The sequence below is a fragment of the Chlorocebus sabaeus genome, chromosome 8, assembly GCF_047675955.1.
Source record: "Chlorocebus sabaeus isolate Y175 chromosome 8, mChlSab1.0.hap1, whole genome shotgun sequence".
Classification (NCBI taxonomy): domain Eukaryota; kingdom Metazoa; phylum Chordata; class Mammalia; order Primates; family Cercopithecidae; genus Chlorocebus; species Chlorocebus sabaeus.
Genome location: NC_132911.1, coordinates 28,069,810 through 28,094,191, shown reverse-complemented (window position 1 = coordinate 28,094,191; position 24,382 = coordinate 28,069,810). Strand labels below are relative to the sequence as shown.

The window sequence follows — 24,382 nt, the reverse complement described above, 5'->3', positions numbered from 1 at the left end:
CTTAATAATAGAACTAAGGATTTCTATTCCTTTTCCAGACGAAAATGCAGGAACGGCACCAGCACACCACCAAGGACTAAAGGAGGATGAGGGAAGGAGGTAACATCCCCAGGGGTGGTCAGGTCTTTGTTTCCTTGCTCATATCATACTGGCTTTACAAAGTAACTCAATTCCCATCAATAAGCATTCCCGATCAGAATTACTTCTCTAAGATGAAGCTGTGTCTGAACACTTTCCCATAGCAGTCACTGATGTGGCTGCTCTGCTGTACTGCTGCTGCATCTCCCTCAATCCAGATGGGGACCAAAATTCAGAGAGTCATTCTACACTGGGCAAACCGCCGAACCTCCTTCATGGGGCCGATCTCTCTAAATCTGAAGTCTACTCCTCTGCCTCAATTCATAGCACGTGCTTTTGTTCTTAAAAACAAAGCCAAGAAGAGCCCCCTTGGCTTATCTTACAACAGAGGGATCGAACTCAAGACTCCTAGGATGTAAAACACCTCTAGGAAAATGTTCACAAGTCTTGAAAGGACACAAGGCTCCTTAACCTTGCAGGCTATTTCACAACAGCTTGATTTCAGATGCGGACCCTCGGGCATCCAGCAGTGGCCACCCCACGGCAAAACCACAGCCCGCGGAGGGGGCAGCCGGGGGAAGCTCGCGGAAGGGAGCAAGGATTTTGCAAACTGACGGACCGGCGGGGAAACTTTCAGGCGTGGGCAGGCAAAGGTGGGCCCGAAGCTGACCCGAGCCGGGGCCGGGAGCCTGGCGGCGCCCGCTTCGGGCTGCAGGGAGCCACCGGCGCATTGTCCTCCGCCCACGCCCCCCGGCGCCCCGCGCTGCCGCCGGTTCCGGCCAGGCCCCTCTCCCAGTCGCGCAGGGTCTGGGCCGGGGTGGAGGCGAGAGAACCGCGGTCCACACTCGCACAGGTTGCCGAGCGCGGGCTCAGGGCGGACAGGGTTAACCGTCTCCAGGGGCAGCTCCCCCCTCAGCCCTCAGCCCCAAACTAGGCGTCCCCGAGGCCCCCCGCTGCCACCGCGGGCCCAGGCCCCCGCTCCGCCGCCCGCCACAGCCCGGTGCCCAAGGCTTTTGTTGTGGCCGCGACGAGAGGAACGATCCCTAAGGAGGAGGCGCCGGGCTGCTGCTGGCTCCTCGGCGCGGGCTGAGGCGGAGCAGCAGGCAGCGGCGCGGCGCGTCCGCGGGCTCCACACTCTCCGCTCCCTCTCCCGCTGCCCCGGCCTAGGGGCCCACACGCTTCGGGGGGCTCACCTCAGACCCCGGCGTCTGGCTCCAAAGCGGTGGGGGCTGCACCGCCAGCCGAGGGCGGCCGCGCGTCCCTCAGGTACCCGGAGCGGCGGAGGACCGCCGCCGCGCGCCTCCCAGCGACAGCGAGCTTTCGCGAGCGCCAGGGCGCGTGGCCTGGGGAGCGAGCGCACGAGCGCGCGCGCACGCACCGGGCAGGCGCACTGAGCACGCTCGGCCCAATGCTCCCTGCCGGAGCCTGGGCATACCGGGCTGGCCCGGCGCGTCTCGTTGTTGTCTTCCTCTCGCCCTGATTGACGTCTGGAGCTGCCCTGCTCCGGCGTGCTGGTTCCCAGCCCTGGAGGCGCTAATCTGAGATGCACTCGGGGGCCTCCTGGCAATGCACTCCCTCCCCTGAGCGAGCGCGGAGGTGTGATTGCAGGACCACCTACACCTGGTCTGAGAACCAGAGGTGCCGACCTCCGGACCTGGGGATTTGGGGTGCTCAAGAGGCAGATGCCCGGATGCTGAGGGTGGAATGGGGTGCAGGAGCTCTGGCCTGCTACAGAGGTCCACGCGAAGCAGCGTGGCAGACAGGCTACTCGCCCGGGATAGTTCATAGCCTCTTGGCCAAGACCTTTGGAAACAGGTGGAGCTGGTCGTTACTGGTGCGCGCCCCAATTTTTGCTCCTTAGGAAATGTTTCTCCTCTTCTTTTCTACATAAGCGGCTTTAAAGCTGAAAGAATTCTTAAAGATCGTCTAAACTGAACCTCTCATTTTTCAGACGAGGAAAAGAACGCCCCAAAAGGTTAGAGGATTTACCTAAAGCCATGCAGCGTTTTAACAACAGGGCCTGGATTCATCCCAACCTGTTGTTGGGATGAAAAGAAAAGGGCTGTTTTTCTTTTCACTGCACTGTTTAACCGTTTCTTTCTCTTCTTTTTTTGTTCCTCGTGAACCTAGATTGCATGGGCATCATTTTGTTCATTCGGTAGCACATAGAACTTAAAGAAATTGAACAATGTGAATGGACTTAGCACTATTAGAATTGTACACTTAAATATGGTTACAATGGTGCATTTACGTTGTGTGTGTTTTACAATTATTTTTAGAAAGGCGCTTGATACGTGTTAAGTAAATGTTTAAGAGTATTGAACTTAGACCTAGTGTTTCACATCAGAAGGTGAGCTGTGTGAACAGGCATGATAAATGAGATCTGAAATGACAGTTTCAGTTTCTCTAATAAGTAAATACTTATGCAGTAAACAATGTTTAAAATAATATTGATTCTTAGGTTGATTCTAGGCAGGGCAGTGTATCCTCTGGAGCCAGCGGTGCCTCTGTGGAGAGTGAGTGAGGGGGCAGATAGTGTGGGGGAAATCTGTGTGTGTCAGATCCCTTGTAGCTGGGGAACCTCCGGAGATGCGCTGCGAGGTGCATTTTTATTCAATTTAGCCACCATCCTGTAAAGACTGTCAGGAATGGGACACATCATAGCTCAACATCGGGAGGTGGGAATGACGTAGAAATGATCACCACTGTATCAGCATGACTAAATCTCAGAAAAAGAACATTGAGTGGGGGGGGACACAAGATATATAAGTGATTATGGCTCTTTAGGAAAAAAAAACAAACTAGCAATACTATACAATGTTTATGAGGGCAAACATACATATAATAAAAGCATAAAAATGGACAGAAAGGCTGCACACCAATTTCGTGACAATGACTGCCTCTAGGCAGGCAGGGAAGGGAATGAGACCTGGGAATGAGACAAAAGAAGCTTCTCCTGTATCTGTGAAATACACACAAATGTAACATTTTTTAAAAATCTCCACACAAATGTAACATTTTTTAAAAATCTCCGTGGAGAATCAAGGATGTTTCTTATGAAAGTGTCCAAACTTTTCTTTATGTTGGAAATGCCCCCCTTAAAAGTAATTAATATTTGGGGCTGAGTGAGGTGGTTCAGGCCTATAATCCCAGCATTTTGGGAAGCCGAGGAGAGAGGATCGCTTGAGCCCGGAGTTGGAGACCAGCCTGGGGAACATAGCAAAATCCTGTCTTTACAAAAATAAAAATTAAAAAATTAGCCTGGGAGGATTGCTTGAGCCCAGTAGTTCAAAGCTGTAGTGAGCTATGGTTGTGCCGCTACACTGCGGCCTGGGCAACAAAGCCATCCCTGTCTCTTAAAAATAAAAAAATAAATAAAAAGTAATGTTGCAGTGTCAGACATTGAGAACTCACTGTGAACACAGTGTGGACGGTGTGGCTCAGGTTCTTTTGGGAGGACAGTAGTCTGATGATGAGGTGCAGGACAACAAGAGGCCCAGAAGGTGTTGGTTGAGAGGCAAGAAGAAAGAGATCTTCTTTTCAGGAATGAAAATATTCAAATCCAACAGGGCTAAAGGAGATGCTCTCTATGATCCCATCTCTCTTTCATTCCATGTTGTAACCACAAATGCGAAGTCTTTAATGAGCGGGAACTTCATAGAGAGACACAGCACTCCCGACATTGTTAAAACTGGTCTCTTTCTGGATGAACCCGTTTTGAAACCATAAAAGCTAACTGGTAATACATGGTAATTTAGTATTGCATCTAAGTACCTCCCCCAGGCCACCCCCTCACCGCCCCTTTCCCCAAGGCTTTGTTTATTCATTTAGGTACAACCTGGTCATGTGGAAAAAATCCCTAGGCTGGAATTCAAACAACGTAGGTTCTAATTTCAGTTTGGCCACTTACTGATCCATTTTAATCTAAGGAAAGCAACAACTTCTATGAGCTTCACTTTTTCTTTTCAAACTGGAGATACACAAATGGTGCCTATTTAAAAACTATAAAACAGGTCAGGCACGGTGGCTCACTCCTGTAATCCCAGCACTTTGGGAGGCCGAGACGGGCAGATCACCTGAGGTCAGGAGTTTGAAACCAGCCTGCCCAACATGGTGAAACCCTGTCTCCCCCAAAAATACAAAAAAATTAGCCGGGCATGGTGGCAAATGGTTGTAATCCCAGCTACTCAGGAGGCTGAGGCAGGAGAATCGCTTGAACCTGAGAGGCAGAGGTTGCAGTGACCTGAGATCGCACCAATGCACTCCAGCCTGGGCAATAAGAGCAAAACTCCGTCCCCTAAAAAATAAAAATAAAAACTATAAAACACAACAGAAACACAGGGTTTGTACATTTAAGTCAGAGAATGCTTTCTTATTGGTTTTGGGAAACAAAGATAGGAAAGTCTTTTTTGCTGTTGTTTTGTTTTGCTTTTTGTTGTTGTCCACTGCTGCTTATAAGACCTGATTTACATTGACCAAAGGACCTCTGTTCCGGAATTTTGAACTTTTTGGTATCCTTCAGCACTTGTTCATAACTCTATAACAGCTGTTAACCGTGGGAGCCTTCCATTAGGTATTTGTATATTGCACTTTCTTTTTTATCCTTGTATTCCCATTTCGCTTCTTATTACAAGACAGGCGCTCAATAAATTTAATGAATTGGACGGGATTCTAAGAGTTCCCAAATTTAGTTATTCTTATTAGGGCATGCCATCTGCTGGTTCCCTGGTGTATCTGTCAGTCAGCCTGAATTCTATAATCCAATAAATTGAAATTTGTATTTAAGCATTTGTGTGTCTGTGTGTTGGGCAATTCCTCCTGGCCCCATCCTTCCACTTCCTGTTGCAGGTGCTATTATTTCATTGAACCAGTCTCGAATTCTTCTTCCTCCAACCCTCTGTTTACCTGTTGGCCACTCTTAAAACCTGGCACAGTGGAGCCTGCATTTCGCAGCTCCGGAGTGACCAGGACAATGTGACTGGGCATGCTCCGTAGGTAGGTAGGGCTGATTTGGGACACACTACGTCTTGAATGAAGGTTTTCAACGCTGCTTGTTTCAGGATTCGACGCATCTTCATTCTCGGGTTATATTGAGACGTTGCAGTCCCTCCCACGCTCTCGGCCGCCACACTTGTTAATTTTATCCCCGTGCCCAATTTTGTAGCCAGCCCTCCTGGATCTCACGGCCAATCAAGAGCCCACACATTGTTGCCTAAGAGACCCCGGATGCCAGCGACGGGATTTATAGGCGGTGATTGGGCTTGCTGGAAGCTGGGAGGGGTGAGGGGCTGGAGGGAGTCAGAGGAAAGCTGACCTAATGCAACTGTGGCAACGTCAGCGCTCGAGACTTGAAGAGGAAGACAAGCTAAAAGAGGTGAGAGCTGTAGGCAGTGCATGAAAAAGATGGAGACTCTCTTTGGAAAGCTCCTGGGTCTCTCATGAGCCTTGTCAGTGGTCCTGGGGATTTCATTGTACCCTCTCATTTGGGCTACAGTGCAACTGCCAGATATTCATACTTGTGAAATTAACAACCCACAGATATTAAGATATTATATGCCTACCAAGCACTAGCTCTTTGCGTTGTATTATAGTTCTTGCTTTTTAAAAACTAGTTAAGCGGACGATGAATTCGTACTTAAATCTACCCATACCCTATTTCTTGATAATTTCCTGATAATAATTTTAGATTCCCTTGTCTGATGATATTACAGTGTATGAGTAAATTCTGTTAGCAGACAGACCCAATCCTATTACACTCAGTGAACTCTGCATATAACCCCAGAGCCCAGTATCATGTTCTGAATTTCACTCTACATTTCTACAATTCTACAAGGGTTTTGTTTTGTTTTTTGGTTTTTTTGGTTGGTTGGTTTTTTTTTGTTTTTTGAGATGGGGTCTTGCTGTGTTGCCCAGGCTGAACTGCAGTGGTGCAGTCATAGCTCACTGCAGCCTTGAACTCCTGGGCTCAAGCGATCCTTCCACCTCAGCCTCTTGAGTAGCTGGGACTACAGACACCCACCGCCACACCCACACCTGGCAATTTTTTTTTTTTTTTTTTTTTTTAGAGATAGGATTTTGCTGTACTGTCCAGGCTGGTCTGGAATTCCTGGGCTTCAACTCCTGGGCTCAAGAGATCCTCCTGCTTCAGCCTCCCAAAATGCGTGGATTATAGGCATGAGCCACCACACCTGGCCTACATTTCTACAAGTTGTGGTGGTGGTGGTGGTGGTTTTTTTGTTTTTCAAGATGGGGTCGCACTCTGTCCCCCAGGCTGGAGTGCAGTGGCATGATCTTGGCTCACTGCAACCTCTGCTTCCCAGGGCAATCCTCCCACCTCAGCCTCCCGAGTAGCTGGTACTATAGGCACACACCACCACACTCTGCTAATTTTTTGTTTTTGTTTTGTTTTTGGTAGAGACGGGATTTCACTGTGTTGCCCAGGCTGATCTCGAACTCCTGAGCTCAAGTGATTCACCCACCTCAGCCTCCCAAACATTTCTACAAGTTTTAATCCTTAAACTGCTCCCCACTTCCACTGCTGTAGTCATTTTTTCTATTGATTTAACAAGTATTGAGTACCTATGATATACTACTGTGATGATTCAGGTGAGCAGTGAGCACCAAAAAACTACATAAGCCAAGAATCCAGAGTTGTGTGGCACGTTCTCAGAGTGGCCATGAGTTCAGTGTGTCTGGGCAGAGAGTGCATAAAGGTGGGGCCAGGTGAGGCTGAAAGAGTAGATGGAGGTAAAATCATGGCAGACCTAGACTTCCGTGCAAGGAAGTCTGGATCCTGTAGCCATCAGTGAACCTCTGAAGGTTTAGAGCTGAAAAGTGACATGATCAACTGGTCTTTTAAAAAATACCTAACAGGAGACTGTAAGCTCTATTAAAGCAGACTCTTATCTTTGTACCCCTAACATCTGCCTTGTAGGTACTTAGTAAGGTGGTTAAATAATGATGACAGTGTGAAGAATGGCTTAAGGCAGGAGGTGGTGGCTCATGTCTGTAATCTCAGCACTTTGGGAGACTGAGATGGTGGATTGCTCGATCCCAGAAGTTTGAGACCAGCTTGGGCAACAGAGCAAGACCTTGTCTCTACAAAAAATACAAAAACATTAGCCAGGAGTGGTGGTGCACACCTGTATTCTCTGCTACTTGGGAGGCTGACATGGAGGATTACTTGAGCCCAGGAAGTCGAGGCTATGGTGAACTGTGATCACACCACTGCCCTCTAGCCTGAGTGACAGGGCAAGACCCTGTCAAAAAAAAAGAAAGGCTTAGAAGATCAAATTGGAAGTATGTGGCCAGAGGACCCATCCTTGCTATTGAAAATGAGACTAGAACCATATGTCAAGAACTAGGGTCCTAGGCCCTCTTTCTGTATTTTAATTCTAAGAAAAATTAAAGATGAATATTTGGCTGGACGCGGTGGCTCATGCCTGCAATCCCAGCACTTTGGGAGGCCAAGGTGGGCAGATCATGAGTTCAGGAGTTTGAGACCAGCCTGGCCAACATATTGAAACCCCGTCTCGACTAAAAATACAAAAATTAGCTGGTCATGGTGGCAGGCACCTATAATCCCAGCTACTCGGGAGGCTGAGGCAGAAGGATTGCTTGAACCCAGGAGCCAGAGGTCATGGTGAGCCGAGATTGTGCCACTGCACTCCGGCCTGGGCAACAGAGTGAGACTTTGCCCCCCCACACCCACCAAAAAGAAAAAAAGAAAGAAAAAGATGAATATTCAAAGGTAGTCCTTACAGGGAAGGAGATTACAAAAAGCAACAGCAAGACATCTGTGGAAGCAGAGGATGACAACTGGCTTTGTTTTGTTAAGTGGGGACAATTATGTTTTGTATGTGTTATATAAAAATCTCTGTAGCTGGGCACAGCGGCTCATGCCTGTGATCTTAGCACTTTGGGAAGCCAAGGTGGGCGGATCACTTAAGGTCAGGAGTTCAAGACAAGCCTGACTAACATGGGGAAAACCCCATCTCTACTAAAAATACAAAAATTACCCAGGGGTGGTGGTGCATGCCTGTAATCCCAGCTACTCGGGAGCCTGAGGCAGGAGAATCACTTGAACCTTGGAGGCGGAGGTTGCAGTGAGCCGAGGTCGCGCCACTGCACTCCAGCCTGGGCAACAGAGTGAGACTTCATCTCAAAAGAAAAAAAAAAAAATCTGTCTTAATAATAGCAAGTGGTCTGTTCTGTGAGCATGTACGTGCATGCAAATACACATACTGCCTGTCTTCTGGAATGAAAGGAGGAAAATACTGTAAAAGGATAATAGCAAGAGACGAGGCAGGACATCCACACTGGCCTATATGGCCAAGAGGGCTGCTTCCGGGGGCCAGGCCCATCTGCTGAAAACCCATCTATCTTTAAGCAGGTTGAAAGAAAGTCTAATCTAAGTGACACGTAGCTCTGAGGAACCAGGAAAAAGAAAACAACCAGTGCAGACCCTTAGGGGAGTTACCAAGGAAAGCTACTTGTCCTCATTCAGAAGAACGTGCCTAGGATCTGTCACATGATTTCCTACACAAACTGGAAAGGAGAGAGTTGTTCAGCATAGAGCAGGGGTAAGCAAAATTTTGTGCGTATGTGCATTTTTCTAGGGGAAGAATTCATAGCTTTCATCATATTCTCCAAGAGCCATGTAGCTCTTAAAAAGGATTCAAAACAACTCATTTAATTTTTATGTTTTTATTATTTTTTAAAATAATTTAAAAATTGCTCTTTTTAAAATAATAAAATTGCTCTTTTTAAAATAATAAAAATTGGTCTTGCTCTGTTGCCCAGGTTGGAGTACAGTGGCTCAATCACAGCTTACAGCAGCCTGAACCTCCTGGGCCCAAGTGATTCTCCCACCTCAGCCCTCTTCCCCTACCCCAAGTAGCTGGGACCACAGGCGTGCACCACTATGCCCAGCTAATTTTCTGGTTTTTTAACTTTGTGTAGAGACAAGATCTCACAATGTTGCCCAGTCTGGTCTCAAATTCCTGGGCTCAAGCAGTCTTTCTGCCTCAGCCTCCCAAGTGCTGGGATTACAGGCAACAAAAAAAACTAATTTAAAAAGAAGAAATGTAGCCCAGACACAGCAGTGGCTCACGCCTGTAATCCCAGCACTTTGGGAGGCCGAGGCGGGTGGATCACCTGAGGTCAGGAGTTTGAGACCAGCCTGACCAACACGGTGAAACCCTGTCTCTACTAAAACTATAAAATTAGCTGGGCCTGGTGGCTCATGCCTGTAATCTCAGCTACTAGGGAGGCTAAAGCAGGAGAATCACTTGAACCCAGGAGGCGGAGGTTGCAGTGAGCCAAGATAGCACCGTTGCACTCCAGCCTGGGCAGCAACAACAAAACTCTTCCAAAAAAAAAAAAAAAGAAGAAGAAGAAGAAGAAATGTAGACAATAAATAACAACAACAAAAACAAATATATCACTTTTTAGCTGGGGAGAGCTAGACTCAGAGGCTACACTTTGTATCTATAACTTTTTTTTTTTTTTTGAGACAGTCTTGTTTTGTCACCCAGGCTAGAGTGCAGTGGTGGGACCTCAGCTCACTGCAGCCTCTACCTCCTGGGTTTAAGCGATTCTCCTGCCTCAGCCTCCTGAGTAGCTGGTATTACAGGTGCGCCACCATGCCCAGATAATTTTTGTATTTTTAGTAGAGATGGAGTTTTACCATGTTGGTCAGGCTGGCCTTGAACTCCTGACTTCAGGTGATCCACCTGCCTCAGCCTCCCAAAGTGCTGCGATTACAGGTGTGAGCCACCATGCCGGCTTGCTCACATGTACTTTTATCATTAGCTGCCAGGTAATATTATTGTAATGAAATCATTTCTTTTGGCTTAGTAACTCACCTAACTATGTCTCAGATAGTTAGCTGTTGAGGCTGAGAAGAACCTGAGTGCTGATCTGAGCGCCCCTCATTCCAGTGGCATATTGGCAGCAGACAATTGCAGGAAGGCATTGTCTTGACACCCAAGGGGGTTTAAAACGTGGGCTTTATCTTCCTGAGAGAGAGTATTACATGTCAAATGAGAACCTCAAAGATCTCAGATAGTGTTTGGGAAAATCCCATAGCAGCCAAAAAATAATGATTTAAAAAAATTATCCAAGGCCGGGCACAGTGGCTTGTGCCTGTAATCCCAGCACTTTGGGAGGCTGAGGTGGGCAGATCACCGGAGGTCAGCAATTCGAGACCAGCCTGGCCAACATGGTGAAACCCCGTTCTGTACTAAAAATACAAAAATTAGCCAGGCATGGTGGCAGGCGCCTGTAGTCCTAGCTACTCGGGAGGCTGAGGCAGGAGAAGCGCTTGAACCTGGGAGGTGAAGGTTGCAGTGAGCTGTGTCTGCACCACTCTACTGCAGCCTGGGAAATAGGGCAAGACTCGTTCTCAAAAAATAAAAAATATCCAGTATCTGTTGCTGTGGGGTCATTTGTGGAGCCCATTGATCAGGCAAGCAGGCCCTGGTCCCATTAGCCATCTCTGCTACCTGTCCTTGTGAAACCCACCACCAGAGCGTGGAAAATACAGAAGCCTGCAACCCTGAGTGTATATATCAGAACTACTCTCAATCAGCTACTAGGGGAGCTGAGGCAGGAGAATGGCTTGAACCTGGGAAGCGGAGGTTGTGGTGAGCCGAGATCGTGTCACTGCACTCGAGCCTGGGTGACAGAGCAAGACTCCATCTCAAAGTAAATAAATCAGTTAATAAAATAAGAATAAGAATAAGCCATTGTCAGCCCAGTTGGCCTAGTTTGGTCTCATGACCATCTCTTGGCTAGGGAAGGACAGGCTACCTTAATTAATTAAACCATCAGGCTCTAAACAATGAGGGAAAAGTAATTCCTCCTGAAAATTAAAGTGCTTTAATCAAAAGGAGGCAGACATATACTGGATAACTAAAAATAGCAAATTTCCCCCAATAAACTCAAATCTGTTCATTTCCAAAGCCTTGGCTTTGTCTCTCCCGCCATGCTACCTCTTTAATATACTCTCAGGCAGGAGTTCTTGTTACTTGGATATCTGGAAGTTAAGAGGGGAGGAGGAGAGTTAATATCACAAGGGACAAGAATGAAGTGTTTCATATTGCATGATGATTTTAAATTTAAAATACTTCTCTTCCTGGCCAATATAGTATGTCCTCAGCTAGCGGTGATTCTGGATTTCCCCCCTGAGTCCAGTGAAAATAAAGTGGCATTAAACTGACCTGGGTCCAACTACCAGTTCCACCACTTGCTATCTGTATGTCCTTGGACAGGGTGACATCAATAAGCCAAATTTTCCTCATGTGTAAAATGAGTTAAAACCCACCACCTTACCAGATAATTGTGCGCTTCCATTGAGGAGACATATGAAGTGCTTGACATATAAGATGCCCCCAATAAATGCTCTTCCCACCCCATTCCCTCTGCCAACATACTACAAAATTATATGGTGTTAGTATTGGTTTATTTATTTATTTATTTATTTTGAGGTGGAGTCTCGCTCTGCTGCCCAGGCTGGAGTACGGTGGTGCTATCTTGGCTCACTGCAACCTCCAACTCCCAAGTTCAAGTGACTTTCCTGCTTAACTACTTAATCACTAGTAGCTGTGATTACAGGCATGTACCACCACGCCCAGCTTTTTTTTTTTTTTTTTTTAACATTTATTTTTAGTAGAGACAGGGTTTCACCATGTTGGCCAGGCTGGTCTCGAATCCCTGACCTCAAGTGATCTGCCCACCTTGGCCTTCCAAAGTGCTGGGATTACAGGCATGAGCCATCGTACCCAGCCGGTATTAGTAATTTTTGTTTTCTGAGGGTTATATGATTCACTTCTTCTGATAGGTGCTGTTTTTCTTATGGAAGGATATCCAGTTGTTTCATGATGGCATTTGCACCTCCAAAAAACATAGGTGGTCCCAAAATGCAGACAAAGATGAGCACCTGGACACCCCTAAACCATCAGCTATTGAATGACCGGGTAAGTGACCAGAACTATTTTATCAACTGAATCCATGACGTAAAGGAAAAAAGATATTAAAATTTTACTTACCAAAATATGAACAGGAATTATTTAGGATTGTGTAATGGATGAACAAAAACCAAAATGAAGATATTCAAAAACTTTTACTGAACCCTTGCTATATGGGCAAAGCTGGCAATAGACACAGAGTCCTTGCCCAAGAAGAAAATGTCTTGGATTTGTTCTTTCGCCCACTGTCACCTTCCTCTCCCACCCCACTTGCCTTTTTTCTTCCATCGCTTGTTCTCCCTAGAACCACCAGAACTGAGAAGGGAGAGAGTGGTCCACGGCATTCCCCAAAACCCGGTTTTCTTGGTATAGTTGAGGTTGCTGGGTAATACTGCACATTTAATAAGATATATAAAAGGAATACACTTCTACTGATTATTCACATGACTCAGGTTCTCTTAAGACGTTTATTTTCATGGCCAGGTGCAGTGGCTCATGCTTATAATCGCAGCACTTTGGGAGGCCGAGGCGGGTGGATCATCTGAGGTCAGGGGTTCAAGACCAGCCTGGCTAACATGGTGAAACCCCATTTCTATTAAAAATACCAAAAATAAAAAAATATAAAAAATTAGCTGGGCGTGGTGGTGGGCGCCTGTAATCCCAGCTACTTGGGAGGCTGAGGCAGGAGAATCACTTGAACCTGGGAGGTGGAGGTTGCAGTGAGCCGTAGGAGCCGTAGGAACAGTAGGCTCCACCCCCAAGATCACACCATTGCACTCCCGCTTGGGCAACAAGAGGAAACTCCATCTCAACAACAACAGCAACAACAACAAAGACATTTATTTTCCACCTGCACTCTGGGAAGGTGCCAGCAGAACACACTAAAGGATCACGGTGGATGGCTGTGGTGTGAGAGTGACCAACCTCTAGGGGTTTCTGTTCCTGCTTCAGTTAGGGACAAAATTTACCAACAGGTCTGTAAGCTCCAGTGACCAATCGCTGTATATAAGAACCACACCTATTTGGCAGGAAAACAATCACCATGTATAAAACTGACCTCATCCTCTCGCTCCTACATACCAGTTCCTCCCCCGGTGAGAGACACTACTTTATACCAAGTCACTCAAGCCAGAAATTCTGCTTCTCCCTGTCCAGTCTGGGATTTGATTTTCCCCCAGATTACAAGCTAAAAAGTTAGCCTGTGACTTATGGAATAGAAGACTCTGCTGTTTCACAATAAAAGATGAGATTCTTGGGTCAAAAACAACTTTACTCACAAAGCAGCAAGTGGCATGAACATTATGTTTGCATGGGTTCTGCTGGTCCTCCCCATCCCACAGGTGGGACGCATAGGGCCCAGGTAAATGCTACACATACAGTGGTTTGAACCACAGCTGAGGAACAATGAGCCCAGGGCATCCACTGCTTTTCATAGTAAGCAGTAAGTAAGCCTGCTCTTGCTCCCAAAGGGAGACATTACCTCATCCCTCAAGGTTGCCTTACTGCAGACACAACCTGCAAGAATGGCCCAAGTCACGAATGCTCAGGGCCTTGCTTTTTTTTTTTTTCTTTTTTTTTGAGACAGAGTCTCACTATGTCACCAGACTGGAGTGCAGTGGTGCAATCTCAGGTCACTACAACCTCCACCTCCCGGATTCAAATGATTCTCCTGCCCCAGCCTCCCGAGTAGCTGGGACTACAGGCGCATGCCACCACACCCAGCTAATTTTTGTATTTTTAGTAGAGACGGGGTTTCACCATGTTGGCCAGGATGGTCTCGACTTCTTGACCTCCTGATCTACCTGCCTCGGCCTCCCAAAGTGCTGGGATTACAGGGTGAGCCACCGTGCTCGGCCACGAATACTCAGGCCCTTACGTTCTTGGCATGCCAAGATGTTTCAGAGTGTGAGAGGCACACAGAGAAGTGTCTACCAAAGCTCCCTTGCCACCATATGTAATTTGCTTTCCAGTACTCTGAGTCCTCCTCCCAGTCTCTCATTCAGGCTCTCTTCTCCACCCGCCTATCTACTTCCAGCTCCATTCTCAGCTCACAGTCTGCACCCTTTGCCTAGTGTACTGCAGTCACCCCCGACTGGTTTCACTGCCTCTGTCCCTGCCGATCCATCATCTATTCTGGTCCCAGAGAGATCTTTCTAAGATTCCGATTCTATTATGTGAAACCAATAGTAGGCTCCACTCCCAAGAGTAAATTCCAACACCCCCAGGCATAGCATTGAGGATCTTTCATGATCTGACCTCAGCCAACTTCCCAGCTCCATCCCTGCCACTGCTCCTTCACATCCGATGCCCAGGCCCAGTTCAGGGCCCCCAGGTGAACCCTGCTGTCCCACACCTCCATGCCTTTGCATGTGCTCTTGCCGTTGCCTCCTATCTGAGTCAATTAAAATGCCCTTTCCTCTGTGAAGCCTCCCCCTGCGTCCTGCTTCCTTTTCTTTGCTCTCATCATTATTTACTGGCTTTCCCAGTCAACTCCCATGCATGAAGAGTTGAGATTCTGTCTTTTCTCTGTGTACCCCCAGGAACCTGGTTTGGTTCCTGAAGCATAAGAAGTAGAGCCAGGGCTGGGCACAGTGGCTCACACTTGTAATCCCAGCACTTTGGGAGGCCAAGGCGAGTGGATCACCTGAGGTCAGGAGTTCAAGACCAGCCTGGCCAACATGGTGAAATCCCATCTCTACTAAAAAATATAAAAATTAGTCAGGCGTGGTGATGCACCCCTGTAGTCCCAGCTTCTCGGGAGGCTGAGGCAGAAGAATCACTTGAACGCAGGAGGTGGAGGTTGCAGTGAGTCAAGATTGTGCCACTACACTCCAGTGCCTGGGCAACAGAGTGAGACTCTGTCTCAGAAAAAAAAGAAAGAAAGGAAGAGGGAAAGAGAGAAAGAAGGGAGGGAAGGGAGGGAGGGAGGGAGGGAGGGAGGAAGGAAGGAAGGAAGGAAGGAAGGAAGGAAGGAAGGAAGGAAGGAAGGGAAAGGAAATTGAATCAGAGTTCAGGTCTACTCCCTGGTACCTCTTTCATTGACTCTTGTCTTCCTGCCTCTTCATCTTTGTGTCCTTAGCCTGGATTTACCCCTCTGCCCCTCTAAACTCAACAGATGGGCTCATCCCTTGGCAAAGCTGTCATCCAGCCTGAACCCTCCTGCTCGGTACTTTCTATTTCTAGTCAAATCAGTTTCTACTGATGAGCAATTTTAGGAAAGGAACAGAACGGCCAAGGTAGAGATTGGAATAGTGAGAAATAAAATGGAGAGAGACTGAAAAAGGAAAATGATAAAGGAAATGAGGAAATGAGGAAAGAGGAAAGAGAATAAAAAAAAAAAAAAAAAAAAAAACAAAAACACAGAGGGACCTGTAGAAACAAAAGGAAAGGCAGAGAAAGAGGGAGAGAAAGATTCAGCCTTCATCTAGCCATGAACACCAAACAAATCTATTGAAAAAATTTTGGAAGGCAGGCACAGTGGCTCGCATCTGTAATCCCAGCGCTTTGGGAGGGTGAGGCCAGTGGATCGCTTGAGGCCAAGAGTTTAAGACCAGCCTGCGCAACATAGTGAGACCTCATCTTTATTTTAAAAAAAAAAAAAAAAGGTAAAATAAAATATTAGCCTGGCATGGTGGTGCATGCCTATGTCCCAGCTACTTGGGAGGCTGAGGCAGGAGGATCACTTGAACCCAGGAGTTGGAGGTTGGGGTGAGCCACGATTGCACCACTGCACTCCAGCCTGAGTGACAGAGACCCTGTCTCTGAAAAAAGAAAGAAAATCGTTTTTATCCAGCTCAACGGTAATTTACTCAGCACCTGTTTGCAATGCTTGAAACTCTCCCACAGTTTGTATAACAGCTTATCTGGTTCCCCTACCAAAACTTCAGGGTCTCATTTTGAAATCTGTCTTCCCATAGAATTGTGAAGGTTTTACACACATGTGAAAAAGTGACTGGAATTCAAATAGGCGTTCATTGGATTCCTTGATTTTCAGAAATTTTCTTCAAACAATTATGAGTCTTGATCAATTTAGCAGCTGTGGAGAAGAAAAGTGTCTTAGGAGGCAAAAAATTTCCTGAATGCCTCTTGCAGTTCGATCTTTAGAGAAGCTGATTCCAAGATTAGCATGTAGAGTGTTGACTGGAGAGGACTTTCTGGATTAACACCTGGAAAAGGAAGGAAATAAAAAGAAAAGAAGAGAAAAGGGGCAGATGTGGGACAGAGGAAGAAGTTGGGCTGGAATGCAGTCTCAGTGAGGTCTCCGCTGACCCCATAGGACTCCCTGAGGCTGCCATAATGCTTCAGATTGGTTGTAAAGAAATACCTGAGGCTGAGTAATTTATAAAGAAAAGAGGTTTAACTGGCTCACAGTTCTGCAGGCTGTACAGGAAGCACAATGGCATCTGCTTCTGGGACGGCCTCAAGGAGCTTTCCATCGTGGCAGAGGTCAAAGCAGGAGGAGGCATCTTACGTGGCAGGAGCAGGAGGATGAGTGAGACAGGCAGGAGCAGGAGGAAGAGTGAGACAGGGGAGGTCCCACACACTTTTAAACAACCAGATCTCATGAGAACTTACTCCTGCTGATGACAGCGCTAGGGAGATGGTGTTAAACCATGAGAAACCGCCCCCATGATCCAATCACCTCCCACTAGGCCCCACCTCCAACATAGGGAATTACAATTTTTTTTTTTTTTTTTTTTTTTTGAGACAGAATTTACTCTGTTGCCCAGGCTGGAGTGCAATGGTGCGATCTAGGCTCACTGCAACCTCTGCCTCCCAGTTCAAGCAATTCTCCTGCCTCAGCCTCCTGAGTAGCTGGGATTGCAGGTGCCCACGACCACACCTGGCTAATTTTCATATTTTTAGTAGAAATGGAGTTTCACCATGGTGGCCAGGCTGATCTTGAACTCCTGACCTCAGTGATCCACTGGCCTTGGACTCCCAAAGTGCTAGGATTACAGGCGTGAGTCATGGCGCCCAGCCGGGGATTACGATTTGATACGAGATTTGGTGGGGACAGAGATCCAAACCACATCATTTGTCTTACGTTGTGGCAAGGGGGAAGGGGGGAAGAGGGTCTGGTCTTTATACTTCCACACTGACCATTCAGTGGGCACCAGCTGCCTACCCCCCCGCCAGGTCTGACCTTGGGCAAGGCAGCTCTCTCAAGCCTGTGACTGTCAACCAGCAGCCTTCCAGCAGGTGGGGAAATAAATCCTTCCGTTCTGGAGGGGAACGAGTGCATCACAGCACTCATTGTTTCTTTAACAGATTTTTATCCAATTTAACAATCACTTCTCAAGATAATATGTATTGCATTGTCCTGAACTCCCATTTTATTCCCCCAAAAAATCATTTTTTGGTTTAGTTAGGTTATTGTGTGGCATAAAATTATTTTTAAAAATCTTAGTGTGTATATATACACAGAAGTATGTGTACGAATGCACAGAGTCACACACATAGAATTTGTATGTGATTATGCCAAGCTGATGTTTGTTTGTTTGTTTGTTTTTGAGGATCTCACTCTGTCACCCAGGCTGGAGTACAGTGGCACAATCACGGCTCACTGCAGCCTCCACCTCCTGGGCTCAAGTGATTTTCCTGTCTCATCCTCCCAAGTAGCTAGGACCACCAGGCTCACACCACCATGCCCGGCTAATTTTTTTTTTTTATTTTTAGTAGAGACAAGGTCTCACTATGTTGCTCATGCTAGTCTCAAACTCCTGAGCTCAAGTGAGCCTCTGTTTCAGCCTCCCAAAGCTCTGGGATTACAGGCATCAACCACCATGCCCAGCCATATCAAACTGTTAATACTGGTTTTTCCCGAAGAGTTATATGGGTGTTGGTGGACAGAGGAGGGTCTGTTAGAAGAGAGAGCTTTCATTTTCTTACTTCATACAGTGCAGCAGTTTCCAATTTTAAAACAAATTAGAATATAAATATGTATCATATATTATACACACACACATCCGTACATATAAGCAAACAAAGGACGATAACTCTGGGAATTGAAAACTCTGGTTTCAAATCAGCTGTACCAATTTTACCTTCTCTGGGCTTTATCCTCCTTTGTAAAATGAGTGGATTGGATAAGATGACCTTGAAGGTCTCTTCTGGATCTAACATTCTAACTGTGTGAAAGGAATTAAAAATAGATGCCCAAGGAGACAGCCGGCCAAAAGGCATGCAGACAATCATTTCAAGGGGCTTCCACACTTCTAAATGAGGGTGTTTGTCACCAATGATCAGTGAAATTTTAAGGTCCTGTTTTTTGGTTTTGTTTTAATTTTGTCTTTCTTCTATTCTGTAGTAAAATGTGAAATATGTAACTATCTTAGACTAAAATAAGAGTCACAGGATTTTAACTTCACAGCAGGCTTTAAGCAGAGAGATTGAATTCTCTAAATTCAAATTTAGATGCCTAAAAAAAAAACCAGCATCACCAGGATAGGCATATTTAACAGATTAGTAAGTTATTCAAGCATTGTGAATTTTGAGTGAAGGAATGTTTTTAAAATGTGTATTTCTTTGCCAACTAGTGTTTTAATTGAAAGTGATCTTTATCACACACTCACATAGAAAGGTAACTATGGAAGGTGATGGATAGGACAATTTCCTTGACATTTCATTACATATGTAGATATCAAAGCATCAAGTTGTATACCTTAAATATACACAGTTTTTAAAAAGAAAAGAAAATGATCCACATTTCTTTTAGAGTATGGTTCACACATGTTGTACAGTACATGTTAAAAAAAGGTGTTCTGAGAAAAAGCACCCAGTTACATCAATCGATCATTATTTAGGGGCCCCTAAATATCTCACTCCTACATTGTAATGATGTCATATGGTGAAATATGTAACTACAGTGTCAACAGACTAAAATAACAACCGTGGGATTCTGACTTAACAGCAGGCTCTGAGTAAACTGTGATATAAACAGACTGCAGCATCTTGCAAGAAAAGAAGATCCATTTTAATATTTCCATTTGGAAGAAATACTTTGTTTTCCAGCTCTTTAAAATGAAGAACCTGATTGCAAATCTTTGAAATAAAGACTTGCTCCAAACCAGGGTGTGTAAGACTGTAAGTCCAACTGAGAACCTGACGACAAAATTATCTGCCCAAAATGATACATCTTGTCAAAGGTAGAGTCAGAACCAGATCTGGGGTCTCCTGACTTTCAGTCTAGTGTCTTTCCTCTACCCCTTGTGTCCCATCAGTTTCTGCTCGAGTTTACCGTCTGGCAAAGAGCTGGACTTGCATGGACTCTGCTTAGACTTTGTCTCATGTTTTAGCCTGTGTAGCACTTCCCAATATCCACCCCATTCCTTTTCTACTACCCTCTTGTTGACCGTCTTTTCCCCTTTAAGTCAGTTTCCTTTTGTTTCCAATGGGTTACACCATCATTGGACACCATGCTTCAACTTCCTTTTGAAGCTCTGTTGTGGTCTCAGGACCTAACCTCTGCTTCTTCTTATAGTCAGACCAAAGCATGGGCAGAAGTTCATCAAGAATGTGAGGCTGGAAGTCAGAATGGGAAAGACCAAGGATCTGGTGAGGAATCAAGTGCAGTGTTGAGCTGAACACATAGTTTGGAACCAGAGATTTTTTAAACATCTGTAAATATAACCTCTTTGGTCCTCTGCTTATCCTTTCTAAAATATAGGAATCGAATAAAAAGATCTTTAGGATTCCTTTTAGCTCTAAAATTCGATGACTTCTGAAGCTTTCTTCTTGTTGTTAGTCAATCAGCAAAATGGTTTATTGAAGGCCTTCCATGGACTCTGTACTTGAGGGTTCTATGGAGCATGTAAGAGAAAGTGGTTGTAATCTACTTGGGAAGATAAAACTAACAGACACCACTAGAGAGCAAAACAAACACTATAAAGTCTAAGTGAAGCATGAACTATAAATGGAGTAGGAGTTGGGAGGAGAGAAATCCCTGGGCTTCAGAAAAGTGACAACACTGGTTGCACGGGTTGGGCGATGCATGATTGATAGAGAAGAATTCAGACAATATTTGAATCTAGATATTTTGAATCTTCTGTGTTCTACAGATTCTCTTCTACTTCTTTTCATCTAGAAATTCTGAGTTTATCTGTTGCCATTATTTGAGGGTCCTGGTAGCCCAGGTGGCAGTTAGCTGCGGGGAAGGGTCTTTTTCTTCTTCTTTTATGTGCAAAAAGTGACTGTCTGTGACAGAAGAGATTCCCTGGCCAAGAGCAAAACTGACATTTCACTGGTCCCGAGGTGGTGGCTGAACCAGTTATTTCAATTCCTATTTTGTATGTCCTTGGCAACCAGAGCTTGAGAGTTAAAAAAGGAAGGAAAACACGATCTGTGGGAAGCATAAAACCAGCTCCTCAACCTCTTCCATAAAAAGAGAAGAAATAGGTCTGAGCTACCTCTCCAAGAGGGAACATTCTTACAGCACTAGAGAATGTAGTGAGTGCCAAGAGGAGGGAAAAATATCAATCCCGATTTTGAAAGCTGACAGAGGGTGTATGGGATAAAGCAAGTGAGACATTCAAATATGTTCATTACTCTCTTTCTCTTCCTCTCTTAATAAGCCCCTTGTCTGCCACATGTACCCACATTAGTCTTCCTTTCCTCACTCACTGAAATGTACATATGCACTGATGCTCAGAAAAGCACCTCAACACCAATATATAAAGATACTCACATTGTACTGATACATCCATAAGGATATTCATTCTCACAATCACATTCGTTCAATTCAATAAACATAGATTGCTGTAACATGCTCTGTAAGCACTCTGCTGGAGATGTCAAGATGAATAAGACTTAGTTTCTGTCCTAAATAGTATATTGTAATAAACCTATACCAACAAATATTCAAGTGGAAGCCCAGTGGTGCACACACACACATTTCTAATCCTACAGATGTGTACATACTTGTACGCCCACTGATATGTGTATACACTGAAATAGAAAAACAGAACTGATCATTCACCTATTTCGTAAATTCTCATACTATTAATACTGAAACATTTCAGATGGGGGAGTTTCATGTTCCTGTTTTTTTGTTAGTTTTTTCATCTCCTTTCAAATTCTAAAACTGATTTCCCTTTATAATTCCATTTTTTAAATTTCCTCCCCTTTAAACAACTATTACTTCTTTCTTTTTCTTCTTCTTTTTTTTTTTTTTTTTTTTTTTTACAGAGTCTGGCGCTGTCACCCAGGTAAGAACTACAATGACATGATCATAGCTCACTACAGCCTCAACTCCCCGAGCTCAAGCGATTCTCCCACTTCAGCCTCAGCTGGGACTACAGGGACACACCACCACACCTGGCTAATTTTTTGTATTTTTTGTAGAGATGGAGTCTCACCATGTTGCTCAGGCTGCTCTTAAACTCCCTAGCTCAAATGATCTGCCTGCCTCGGCCTCCCAAAGTGCTGGGATTACAGGTGTGAGCCACTGTACCCAGCCTTATTACTTCTTATTTCACATGAATTATTCCACATGTAGAAACTGAAATTTAAAAAAAGAGAAACCTTGCCCAGGGTAAAAATACATAACCTCAGGAGTAAAATCTGTCTTTTTATATTCAGTTGATACAATGAATGTTTATTCACAGATCCCTTAGTGATATCTTTCTTGTAATGGGTATTTTGAACTATGATATATGAAATTACCATGTTCTTTTTTACTTATTGTAGGTATTTGAAGAAAGAAGAGCCCTGCTTGGCAAATGGGTAAACATTTAAAATATAGCTTATATTTATATTAAAAACATAATGTTTTTGCATTATGTTATGTTATCTGTTTTCATCTTTCAGGCTGCTTTTAAAAAATCAGACTGGGTGGCTTACAAATAACAGGCATTTTTTTACTCAACTTGGATAGAAAGAAAAAAACCCCAGATGTTTATTTTTCATGGTTCCAGAGGCTTAGGAAGCTCAAGATCAAGGTGCTGGCAGATTCAGTGTCTGCTGAGGCCTCTCTTCATAGACAGTCACCTCCTCACTGTGTCCTCATATGGCAGAAGAGGGGGAATGAGTTATCTGGGGTCTCCTTTATAAGGACAATAATCCCCTTCTTGAGGCCCACCCTCATGACGTAATCACTTCACAAAGGCCCCACCTCGTAATCCCATCACACTGGGGGGGTTGAGATTTCAACATGAATTTGGGGGTGACATAAACATTCAGTCTGTAGCATTATCACAGAGCCCAGAGAATTCAGCTTGGTTTTAAGGGAGTGCTTCCTCATTTCCTGAGAAGCATGACAGGTGCTTTCTGTAAGTGTCAGTTAGGATTTGGTCAGGGAAACAGAAATCGTATCTTATTTTAACAGACATAATTAAATGAAAAGGATTGGTTAAGCAAATATTGGAGAACAGAAGAGACAGAAAGGGAAGGCTGAGGTTTCAGGGAGATAGAACTGTGGGAATTAGCTACCACCAGCTTTCCTGGTACTGGGAGCTCAGAGGGAAGACCTTCAGCACCATAGGGAAGTCAGATTTCTATGGAATAAAGCAGATGACATCACAGCCAACTGGTTCTGATACAGCTGGCAAAACATGATGGTTCTAGGTGTATGGAAAAAAAAAAACTGGACCTTGGAATCAATGGCTACTGTCAGGGTCAAGAGTTAGGTGATCCTGATAGGAACAGCAACCAAGCAGGAGTAAGTTTCTCGTCCCTCAGTTTCCCTCTAGTACCTTCCACCTCATTGGCAGCATTTATCCGGGAGCCAGCTGTCAAAGGAGAAATATGGTGATAGAGATCCTGCCTTCTTTTATTTTTTTGAGATGGAGGTTTGCTCTTGTTGCCCAGGCTGGAGTATAATGGCGCCATCTCAGATCACTGCAACCTCCTCTGCCTCCTGGGTTCAAGTGATTTTCCTGCCTCAGCCTTCTGAGTAGCTGGGATTACAGGTGCCCACCACCACGCCTGGCTAGTTTGTTGTATTTTTAGTAGATCTGGAGTTTCACCATGTTGGCCAGGCTGGTCTTAAACTCCTGACCTCAGGTGATCCATCACCCTTGACCTCCCAAAGTGCTGGGATTACAGGTGTGAACCACATGCCCAACCCAAGAGATCCTGCCTTCTATGCTCACAAAGTAGAGCATAGAAAGGTGGATTCGGGTCAGGTGCAGTAGCTCATGGCTGTAATACCAGTACTTTGGGAGGCTGAGGGAGGAGGAGAGCTTAAAGCCAGGAGTCTGAGACTAGTCCGGGCAACATAACAAGACCCCATATCTACAAAAATAATAATTTAAAAAATTAGGCAGGTGTAATGGTGCATTCCTATAGTCCCAGCTACTTGGGATGGACGAGGCAGGAGGATTGCTTGAGCCCAGGAGTTCAAGGCTATAGTGAGCTGTTGCACTGGTGCACTCCAGCCTAGGCAACAGAGCAAGACCATGTCTCAAAACAAACAAACCCCAAAATAGAAAGATGAATTTGGATCTGAGGGACAATAACTTAGTAACCAGCACGGTTTACCCATTTGGCTACTCAGCATTCATATATACCCTTCTATAGATCCTGACACTTTCATACAAGAACTGTAACAATGTTTATGTTTTTACCTAACAAGATACAACTGTCCTTCACCAAAAACTAGGACTTTCTCATCTGTTCCTCAAAAGGAGGGACACAAAGTCTCAATGGCCATCCCTGGATGATGATCAAAATATCCATCTCTGGGCTTTTTTTTTTTTTTTTTTTTTGAGATTCTCTATTTTCTTTCTTCAAGAGAATAATCTACGGAGGCAGGGCTGGCTTCTATCCTGTTTTTCGTTTTACGTACCTCGATGCTTACCAGGCATTAACAGATATTTTCTAAATCAATAAATAATGGTCTCTTGTTTTTCTCCTTTCCCCAAACAAACTTATTCCTTAAAATCACTAAGTCATATGGTAGCCTATGTACCCCTGCAAAAACCCAGTGAATGAGGCTTAAGGGAGATATTTCTACTTTATTTACATTTCTGTCTCCATTTTAATTTTTAGATTTTCTTTGTGTGTTTCATGGACTTCAAGACAGTAACATAAGAAATGCATTTTCGAAAGTAAGAGAGAGAAAGGAAGGAGGTGGGCAGGGAGGGAGGGAAGGAGGGAAGAAGGAGAAATAAAGGTACCAGTGTTTTTACTTAGCATTGCTTGGAATTTTCACTGTAGGCATCCAGCACTGTCTTAGTTTTAAAGTTTAGTATTAGAAGTGAAGTCATTTTTTTAAAAAGAATCTAGACAGTGAGAGATAAAATGTAATATGAATTGTATTCAATGATAGACAGTCTGGAAGTGTTTTCATATTTGGCCATAGAATTTGGCAATTTTTGTTCATTTATTTGCACATG

At 44.9% G+C, this 24,382-nt stretch overlaps 2 protein-coding genes across 15 annotated transcripts in view; one reads left to right on the top strand and one right to left on the bottom strand.

Annotated features, from left to right (window-relative positions):
• FZD3 (frizzled class receptor 3) overlaps positions 1-3,904 on the bottom strand; it is an 84,004-nt gene extending 80,100 nt beyond the window's left edge. For 2 of the 4 annotated variants that reach the window (XM_007962049.3, XM_007962050.3), the window contains exon 1: positions 1,272-1,442. The gene's annotated coding sequence lies outside the window, so the exon portion shown is untranslated. Of the gene's footprint in view, positions 1-1,271; positions 1,446-3,492 lie in introns of those variants that run through there. The other 2 variants (XM_073018020.1, XM_007962051.3) reach the window with 2 other exon arrangements.
• Positions 3,905-5,145: 1,241 nt separating this feature from the next.
• The window catches only part of FBXO16 (F-box protein 16), a 61,423-nt gene continuing 42,186 nt past the window's right edge, over positions 5,146-24,382 (top strand). For 4 of the 11 annotated variants that reach the window (XR_005235254.2, XM_037983635.2, XM_037983634.2 and 1 more), the window contains exons 1-3: positions 5,153-5,452; positions 11,921-12,056; positions 21,735-21,770. Coding sequence is in view for 10 of the 11 variants with exons in the window: in XM_037983635.2 (XP_037839563.2) it covers positions 11,958-12,056; positions 21,735-21,770 (135 nt within the window). In the remaining variant the exon portion in view is untranslated. Of the gene's footprint in view, positions 5,453-11,920; positions 12,057-21,734; positions 21,771-24,382 lie in introns of all 11 variants that reach the window. The other 7 variants (XM_007962045.3, XM_037983628.2, XM_037983637.2 and 4 more) reach the window with 7 other exon arrangements.